At 30.6% G+C, this 8,724-nt stretch overlaps 3 protein-coding genes across 7 annotated transcripts in view; 2 read left to right on the top strand and 1 right to left on the bottom strand.

Annotated features, from left to right (window-relative positions):
- Positions 1-1,695: 1,695 nt before the first annotated feature.
- Positions 1,696-5,065, bottom strand: LOC108737338. Of its 3 annotated transcripts, none has more exons than XM_018470152.2 (10): positions 4,801-5,065; positions 4,584-4,744; positions 4,374-4,529; positions 4,065-4,245; positions 3,748-4,003; positions 3,139-3,693; positions 2,945-3,077; positions 2,713-2,885; positions 2,164-2,661; positions 1,696-2,099 (listed from the first exon to the last, which is right to left on the bottom strand). In XM_018470152.2, exons 1-10 carry the CDS (start codon positions 4,802-4,804, stop codon positions 1,907-1,909), a joined length of 2,310 nt encoding a protein of 769 aa, XP_018325654.1. In that variant the 5' UTR covers positions 4,805-5,065; the 3' UTR covers positions 1,696-1,906. The 3 variants fall into 3 exon arrangements, with proteins under 3 accessions (XP_018325654.1, XP_018325652.1, XP_018325651.1); XM_018470150.2 differs by having other exon boundaries at positions 4,302-4,529; positions 4,584-4,741; XM_018470149.2 differs by having other exon boundaries at positions 4,302-4,529; positions 4,801-5,064.
- An 833-nt stretch (positions 5,066-5,898) lies between these two features.
- On the top strand, positions 5,899-8,718 carry LOC108737286 (mesoderm induction early response protein 1-like). Of its 3 annotated transcripts, XM_018470036.2 has the most exons (6): positions 5,899-6,058; positions 6,255-6,499; positions 6,566-6,779; positions 6,849-6,928; positions 7,290-7,673; positions 7,814-8,718. In XM_018470036.2, the coding sequence occupies exons 2-6, from the start codon at positions 6,311-6,313 to the stop codon at positions 8,078-8,080; spliced, it is 1,134 nt and encodes a 377-aa protein (XP_018325538.2). In that variant the 5' UTR covers positions 5,899-6,058; positions 6,255-6,310; the 3' UTR covers positions 8,081-8,718. The 3 variants fall into 3 exon arrangements, with proteins under 3 accessions (XP_018325538.2, XP_025831187.1, XP_018325537.2); XM_025975402.1 differs by having other exon boundaries at positions 5,899-6,499; positions 6,849-6,919; XM_018470035.2 differs by having other exon boundaries at positions 5,899-6,499.
- LOC112904684 (exocyst complex component 2-like) overlaps positions 8,386-8,724 on the top strand; it is a 4,220-nt gene continuing 3,881 nt past the window's right edge. Inside the window, exon 1 of the mRNA XM_025975372.1 lies at positions 8,386-8,402. Coding sequence (XP_025831157.1) covers positions 8,386-8,402 — 17 coding nt within the window. The remainder of the gene's footprint in view (positions 8,403-8,724) is intronic.

The raw sequence follows: 8,724 nt of genomic DNA, 5'->3' as shown, positions 1-8,724 counted from the left end.
TAGGTGCTATATGTATATATAGTATAGATTTTTAATACTATATAACATCGCATTTTCTTTAGATTAAATAATAGGAAATTATTACGTATCTTAATTCTAACCGCTGAAATTTTAGCTTATTTCTTAATTGAATTGAAAAAGTGGCATCACATATTATATATACTGTTAAATATTGATTAAAACTGTTTATGGAAAACGTTTTAATTAATTCTAATCGTACTATATGTAACTTAAATGTTGCTTAAATTAAAAAAAAAATATAAACTTAAATTGTTATTGTGTTACTCTTTATGTTTTATTATTATTATTATTATGTAATTTTCCACTGTTTTTTTAATCAATGAAAGTTTATAGCTGTTTTTATTTTGTCAAAAAAAATATTTGAAAAATTTGCAACAAGGTGCTGATCATAAATTACGTAAAGCAATTTTGGAGAAGAAGGGTCTTGTCTGGTGTTACTGTGCTGTTATGTGGTGGGTCTTCGCCGGAGGGGGGAAAAACACAATAAAGTTTGCATTATGTAATTTATGGTCAGCCCCCAACTAAATTGTATTTCCGTTGCCCTCGATATAGCAAAAACTGTAACTTATTATGTATAAGTATTCGTACTGTCCTAAATTATTAACGAAAATGTTCTTTTTATACAAAAAATGTAAACATTCCGTACGATGTGTATTATATAAAAAATGGTCTACTTTTTTAATTTTTTTAACATTTTTTAGGGCAGTAAAAGTAATTTCGTTTTAACATTGTAAATATTTTAAATACAGATAAGTGCAATATTCACTATCTTTTTTAATTCAATGTAGACAAAAAAAATTGAATCCGTAATGTCAAATTTATTTATATTCTAGGAATACGTTATGTTATTTAGCTTGTTAAAGTATTATTCAGTGATACGCAAATTATGTATAAGTAATATTTAATTGAAATAAATTGGGCAATTAAGGAAAAAATTAAAAAAAAATATTTTATAAAAACTGGAACTATCGGCAAAACTCTACAATTATCGTATACCGTATAGTAATTTTTGGTTCAGTGACGTATTATATCTTAGCTGGAAATATACAGGGTGTTTGAAAGTAACATGTTATTTTATACTTACACTAAAAATGGTAAATGTCCTTAATTTAACTAACGATAAGAGAAGTAAAATATTTTGTTCTCATGTCTCATACTACCCTGTATGTGTAGCAGTTTTTATACGCACAATTACAAAGATATTATGCTGGTTAAGTATATACATGTATTATAAATATGATAAATACAGACACATAAATGTCTCCAGTTTCATTTTAAATAGAAATCATATATCTAATGTTAGTATTGGACATACGATTATTTTGCGTGTTTAAATTACCTTATCTCACTTAATAACAAAATCGTGAATATTTAAAAACCATTTGTATACCTCGACCTCCTTAAATACATCAGAATAATAATGATTTGTTGTTTTTATTTCTATTGTTAAACTTTAAATCTATAAACAATAGCATTAGACGAAAGATGTTCGTCAATTATTGTTTCAAGCATAGATTTTAAGTCAGCAGAGGGAATTCCCGGAAGATATATTAGGTTTAGACCATTGCTTAGCATTCGGGAGGACGCCGGTTCGATTCCGGGTTCGTCTGCCTTGGTCCAAGTTTTTCTGTGGTTTCCTTGGATCACTTAGGCAAATGCTGAGGCAGNTACATATACAGGTACTCAAATTGCAATATAAATCTCTATATTAATATTTAACTTCATCAGTCACGTAAAAAACTAATTATTTTTTCCAAAAAATAAGACGTCAAAGTCATTGTTTCTTTAAAGGCACTGCAAAATATCACCGCCTGTACATTATTGTTTAACAAACGGGCTAAAAGCCGAGATCGAGCTACATATATTGGGTTAGAACATAAATACGTCACACAAGAGTCGCTGTAGATCTGCCTGGAGACGGCTCTGTCCTTACGTTTTCCATATGTTCTTGATTTTTATACCATACGTTTTTTTTTGGAACAGCAAAACTTATGTCTGCATTAGGAGACGCGCGATTAATATCCATATTTAATCCTGTTCCTGTATTTTCTAGACTTGTTATACTATTTGTGTCAAAGCTATTAAAAATAAAAGAATACAATTTCCATTGTCGAATTTGGATAATTTAAATTTTAAACTTACTTTTCGTTTGCACTGAGTGGTTGACACTTCATAGGCTGCAAGGGTTGATAAACGCCTTTCAGAATAACACTAGCAGTTTCAGCATTCACTTGTTGATTTTGTATGTCATCATTCTGCCTGCCAGGAGGTTGTTTTGAGGGCGACCTTTTGAATTTAGTTGAATATTTGTAAAAGTCTGACATTTCAAATGGTTTTGTTTCTTCATGGTATGGTTTACAACCCCCTGGCTGAATAAGAGTACAATTTCGGGGAATGTTGTTAAAAAACTCTATTTTTGGTTCCTGCACAATCGGGGACGGATTCGGTTTTGATTCGGCGGGGATTTCTAAAGGGGGTTTCGAAAGATCGGGAGAAGGTAGGGGACGCATTAAAATTTCTGAATATTTTTCTTCAGGAGATATTGATTTTGTAACTGGGAACTGTAGTACTGAAGACATTGAAGACTGAGGTCTAGAAGTAGATGTAGGTTGTACTGGGCCATCTAAAGATGTCTCAAACCTTCAAAACAATATATAATGCTAAAATCAATAACGGATTAATATAAAATACCATTCTTTCTGCTTTGATTTCCTTCCTTCTGCAACAGATTCCATTACTGGTTGTACTTCGCCACCAGTTGAAAGGTTATCATTACTAGACCATACGTTATCTATATTCTGAGCGCCAACACTTCCTAAAGACAAAGTCCGAACTAACTGTTTATCATGGTTTTTATTCAATCCCTAAAATAACAAGAATAAATCATAAATGTTATTGTAGATACAGTTATTATAATGCGTACATGCTGAGTTTTACCAACTTTCGACCGTACGTTTTCATGGCAACTTGATATTGTTGCAGATTTGGGGTCAACTGAGGGAGATGTTCTTTTATGATGTGACCTTTTATTTCTCCTTCGGTCTAAACTACCAAATCTAAAAATGTATACAAAGTATTAAATGTATAAATAAAAACATGGGAGCATTTAATAAATACCTTTTTTCTTGTTTCCAATTATCACTAACAACTGTGTTGCACCAAATCATTTCTCCTGTCTCAGTTTGTTTCCAATAACCCCCAAGACCCGAATTCATAACTGCATTTTCATACTGTTGATGAGGTTGTATTTGATGTGGGTTAATAGTACGGTGACTCTGTTCCGAATTGCCCATATGCTGATTATGTAATATATGAGAACCATAAAATTGTGTTTTATGAAGTGAGTTATTGCTATAGTTGGGACTAGCTGACTGTCTATTTAATGAGTTGGGATAAGAATTTGTACCATGTATACCAATTGTGTAATACTTTTTATGCTGCTCATACGGTTGACTAGAGGTGTGATTGCTTTGAATATAATGTTGAGTAGAAATATTTGGATATGAATTTTGGACACTAAGCATATGTTTTTGGAGATTATGAGGCAAAGTACTATTTGTGGTGGGAATGTATTGTACAGGCTTATAATGCTTTTGATGTTGTAAATTTAAATTTGGTTGAGAATGAACATAAGGTGGTGCAGAATACTGACTCACATTAACTCCCTCTTTCCTAAAAATACAACAGTTAATTGCTACCATTTTATATTAAAAGTTTAACATATACCTTTCAATATAATTTTTGTAACCATTTATACTAAGTTTATAAATACTTGGAAGCAAAGCATCTTCTGGTCTATAAATTGTGGGGTTTGAATCACAATCTAAACTTCTATAGACAAGCTTTTGATGACTGCTACTTAAAGTCTTTTGTTCAGGGAGGGGTTCATTAGGGGGATACTGCAGTGACCTCATACTGTGACGAAAAACTGGTTTTCCAAAAGGGTCTTGTCGAAAATTAATATTAACTGACATTGTCTCATCTTTAACAAATTAGAAAACAACTGCAATTCAGATTTTCTGAAACTTGTTTGAAAGAAATACCTTGTTCTTCTCTTAGTTTTTTCTTTTGTTTTGGCTGTTGTCCTGATACTTGAAAATTACAACCTAACTGAGTTGCCTGCTCTGCTTGATTATTATTTTTCAAAATAGCCAATTTTTCTTCTAGCAAATGATACTGTTGTCTGTGTAACTGATACTGCTGCATATGTTGTCGCCGAATTGTCTAATAATAATTATAATAAAGTATACAACTCAATAAATTAAAGGCGGTAGATTTACCTTATTGATATTAGATTCATTTGCTAAGCTTAAGGCTGCTTCAGCCATATTAGCTTGCACTTGCATACTTACTTCAACTGAAGCAATAGAATCATCTTCAGTGTTTAAGTTGTTAACTAAATTTTGAGATAATTGAAAGGATGTACCAACACGCCTCCTGAGAGTTGGAGGAGATTCACCAGGTTCTAAAGGTATTTCTGAAGGTATTATACCTGTCAATTCAGCTTCCTAAAAGCAGATATTGTCAATCTTTTAAAGAAACTTTTTATCTTACAATGGTACTTTAATACACAACTCCCTTAGCTCTAGATTTTTTTTAGCTAATGTTTCTTCAAGCACTTGTTTCCTTTCTTGTAAAGCAGCAAGCCTTGCTGCATTTGGATTTCCTGAGGCACCCATTTTAGTATTTTTAACGTTATCTTTCAGTTTTGATTCATCATCTGCTAAAAGAAAAATTGGTTCATAAATTTTTATTCATAAATAACATATATATGCTTACCCATATCTTATGAAGCAACTTTCTGAAAATAACAGTTTTGAATTCATAATTCAGTCTAACCTCTTAGTTTGCTTACAATTAGTAATCGTAAACTAAGATATAACCCATTATCTCATTTTTCACTGAATTTACGTAATAAACATACCTCAAAGTCTTTAATTTACAGATAAAATTATTTTTGTAGGTTTACATCATTTGCATTTTAGGGATTTTACGACTATGTCTATGGAATAATTTTAAGAATCCTAATACTTGTTGCAGCTCTCTTTTTTTATGGAACCTAACGTAATTCTATGTTTTCTACGTTTTATATACAACCCATGACCATAGATAACCCATGACTGTGTCTAACTATGCGTTAAAATAACAATCTATGTACAAAACTTAAAAAAGTGAATAACGTGGTAACGCAGATTAACAGAAATATTAACCATACGCTTCTTGTTTTTAATAATAATATTAGCGAGATACAATTTTTTTAAAANGAAGTAAAATATTTTGTTCTCATGTCTCATACTACCCTGTATGTGTAGCAGTTTTTATACGCACAATTACAAAGATATTATGCTGGTTAAGTATATACATGTATTATAAATATGATAAATACAGACACATAAATGTCTCCAGTTTCATTTTAAATAGAAATCATATATCTAATGTTAGTATTGGACATACGATTATTTTGCGTGTTTAAATTACCTTATCTCACTTAATAACAAAATCGTGAATATTTAAAAACCATTTGTATACCTCGACCTCCTTAAATACATCAGAATAATAATGATTTGTTGTTTTTATTTCTATTGTTAAACTTTAAATCTATAAACAATAGCATTAGACGAAAGATGTTCGTCAATTATTGTTTCAAGCATAGATTTTAAGTCAGCAGAGGGAATTCCCGGAAGATATATATATAAAGATATAAATTTACATATGCTAAATAATGATAATAACTCCGTGGTCTAAATTTGAACAAAAAGATCTGATCTATGAGTCAAGATCTATAGAATATATCTTTTATAGAACCCTCATCTATGATAGAACCTATAACATGTTCAATGATGTTTAAAATCCATAATGCATCCATTTGTCTATGAAATCCATAATGTCACGTGACCATTTATGAAGTTGTTTGTAAACTTTGATGTTCTTTAAAAAGTGGAATAATTTAGTGTTGTCTGTTAACCAATTTTATTTAAAAATTAGTGAAAGAATATATTGTGCATGTTCTGTAACATAATTATTTTTAGCGCCTCCAGTAAGTAATTGTAAAATGGCGCGCTAATTTTTCATTCTTATAACCTCACTTCTTTTGTTTAATAACGAAATGTTACGAAAGGAAGAAAGATGTATTTTTATAGAAACGTATGAAGATATCTGAAGGCGTTTTCCAATATATTTTTAAAGTTTTGATGTGTGCATAACAAAAATATAAAATTACAATTTCTGTGTAGATGGTACTCTGTTGATAGCACATCTGCTATGAGAGTTATGTTTAAAGTGTTGTAACATGGCAGACGTTGTCACTGTGAAAAAAGATGACACAGAAACAGCTTCTGCTAACAAAGATAAATTATTTGATCCGTCTATTGATATGTTAGTAAATGATTTTGATGACGAAAGGACTCTAGAAGAAGAAGAAGCTCTTGCTGCAGGAGAAGCAGAAGATCCTGTTGCAGAACTTTCTAACTTGCAAAAAGTACGTAACTAATCTTTTAGGAGATTAAGAGCTTTAAATATTTACTTTATTCTGCTTAATTTTAAGGAGAGTAATATGCCCTTAGAGGAGTTATTAGCAATGTATGGATACAGAGATATTCAAGAAAATGGTAGTCCAGAAGAAGATGAACAGGATGTAAGTGAAACTATGGAAGAACAAGAAAGTGAATCACTGGATCCCCCAGAATCAGAATCAAAACTTCATACATTGTATGAAAATATTCCTGATAATGATCAAGATGCTTCCAGATTGCTAAGATGTTAGTAATAGTAATTTGGAGTGGTGTATTTATTTTTTTGTTAATAGTAATTGTTATTTTTTTTATTAGCAGTCTCACGTGTAAGTGAAGAAGAAGATGAAGATTATGACTATACTCCAGATGAAGATGAGTGGCGAAAGGTTAATAAGGTTATTCATCCCATCATTTATTACTATAAGTGTTGAGAGTGTTTTACTAGTCTGTTCATATTCATTATCATGTGTCACAGTTTTTTTTGCATGTAAGATGTACTGACTATAATGTTTCAGAGTGCATGTTATTGCAATGCATATTTTAGTTGTTTAGTACATTTTATGTGTGCAACACATTTCTTCTCATTTTTCATTTCATTGCCATTAATTGTGATTCTTTAGCATGAAAATAAGTAATTGACGTTTTTTACACAACAAATTAATGTTGTTATTTATTAAGCATGCATGTGAAACAAAATACTTGTAAAACATTATTTATTACATTCTATCATATTTGTATAGTTTATTTGTTATATAGACTATTATGGTGGGAAGTGATTACCAAGCACAAATACCTGAAGGACTGTGTCATTATGATGATGCTTTGCCATATGAGAATGAAGATAAACTTTTGTGGGATCCAAATTCTTTATCAGAGGAAGTTGTAGAAGATTTCTTAAGGAGAGCCTCATCTTTAAATAAACCTCTTATCCCAATGGGTACACAAGTTCGTGATGACGAACAGGCCTTATACTTGCTCCAACAATGTGGTCAAAATGTCGAAGAGGCCTTAAGACGAATTCGAATTAATGTTATGCCTTCTTCAGAAAATATGAGCCTTTGGTCAGAAGAAGAATGTAAAAATTTCGAGTCAGGTGTTCGTTGTTTTGGAAAGAATTTCCATTTAATTCAACAAAATAAGGTACATTGATAAATTGTGTAAGGCATTCGCAGCCGTTGTCGAATCTGCTATTAATTTTCAGGCTTGTCTGACTGCCAAGAAGCCTAAAACCAATGACATGTTATGACTTTGCTATAATTTTTTCTCTGATGTGATTACAGGTTCGAACTAGGTCAGTGGGTGAACTGGTACAGTTCTATTACTTGTGGAAAAAATCTGAAAGACATGATATATTTGCAAATAAAACTAGATTAGAGAAAAAAAAATATACGTTGCATCCAGGTCTTACTGACTTTATGGACAGGTTTTTAGAAGATCAGGATGGGAGAGATAGAAGTTCATCACCAAATGTTCAAGTAAATACCTCTGAAAAGAAACTAGTATCTGATAACAATAGCCAAAATTCTAAGGCTCCTCTGGAAACATAGCATTACCCGTATTCTATTTTTTATAATAGTATAAGAAAATAACAAATTCAAAGGAAACAAAAGACAAATAAATTCTTAATTATGGACAAAAAAAATAGCAGTGTTGAACACATTTAAAGATTGGTGAGTTCTAAGTGATATCGTTTTCTTACAAAACTCATTTGATAAATGCAGTGCAAGTGAACATAACTAAATGCTTTATATTTATTGTTGCCTATTTTGTAGTTTTTTATTGCGTTAAATCTTCATTTAAATTGTATATTTTTATACTGTAAGAATAATAAGAACGTCAATTTTTTACAAAGATGTGTAACAATATTTTGTAGATAAGTGATACTAAAAATTATAAGAGTATTTTTGCATACGATAAATAATAATCAATCACTCGTGTTTCTCATTAATGTAACATACACTCCAACCGTCATATCAAAACTTACAAATAAGAGTCACCTTGTAAATTTAAACTAATATTTAATAAGTAGAGGCTATTTTATATAAAACACTGTGATTTAATTAACTTCATTTATAAGCAGAAATAATAACTGTTATAATTTGACGTAATTACTCGTTTTCATTCCAATTAACACATAAATACAACTTTTGAGTTGTAACTCTATCAAGTTCTGCAAAAAAAGTAATTTAAG

This window comes from Agrilus planipennis, unplaced genomic scaffold (genome assembly GCF_000699045.2).
Source record: "Agrilus planipennis isolate EAB-ADULT unplaced genomic scaffold, Apla_2.0 scaffold90, whole genome shotgun sequence".
In the NCBI taxonomy this organism is placed as follows: domain Eukaryota; kingdom Metazoa; phylum Arthropoda; class Insecta; order Coleoptera; family Buprestidae; genus Agrilus; species Agrilus planipennis.
This window is presented reverse-complemented; position numbering and strand designations above follow the sequence as displayed.

Coding starts and splice junctions, on each gene's coding strand:
- LOC108737338 (XM_018470149.2), bottom strand. Junction 4,530..4,583: donor TAAGGGAGTTGTGTATTAAA/GTACCATTGTAA, acceptor ATCTGCTTTTAG/GAAGCTGAATTGACAGGTAT. Junction 3,078..3,138: donor AATTGGAAACAAGAAAAAAG/GTATTTATTAAA, acceptor ATACATTTTTAG/ATTTGGTAGTTTAGACCGAA.
- LOC108737286 (XM_018470036.2), top strand. CDS start 6,311: ATGGCAGACGTTGTCACTGTGAAAAAAGATGACACAGAAACAGCTTCT. Junction 6,500..6,565: donor AACTTTCTAACTTGCAAAAA/GTACGTAACTAA, acceptor CTTAATTTTAAG/GAGAGTAATATGCCCTTAGA. Junction 7,674..7,813: donor ATTTAATTCAACAAAATAAG/GTACATTGATAA, acceptor ATGTGATTACAG/GTTCGAACTAGGTCAGTGGG.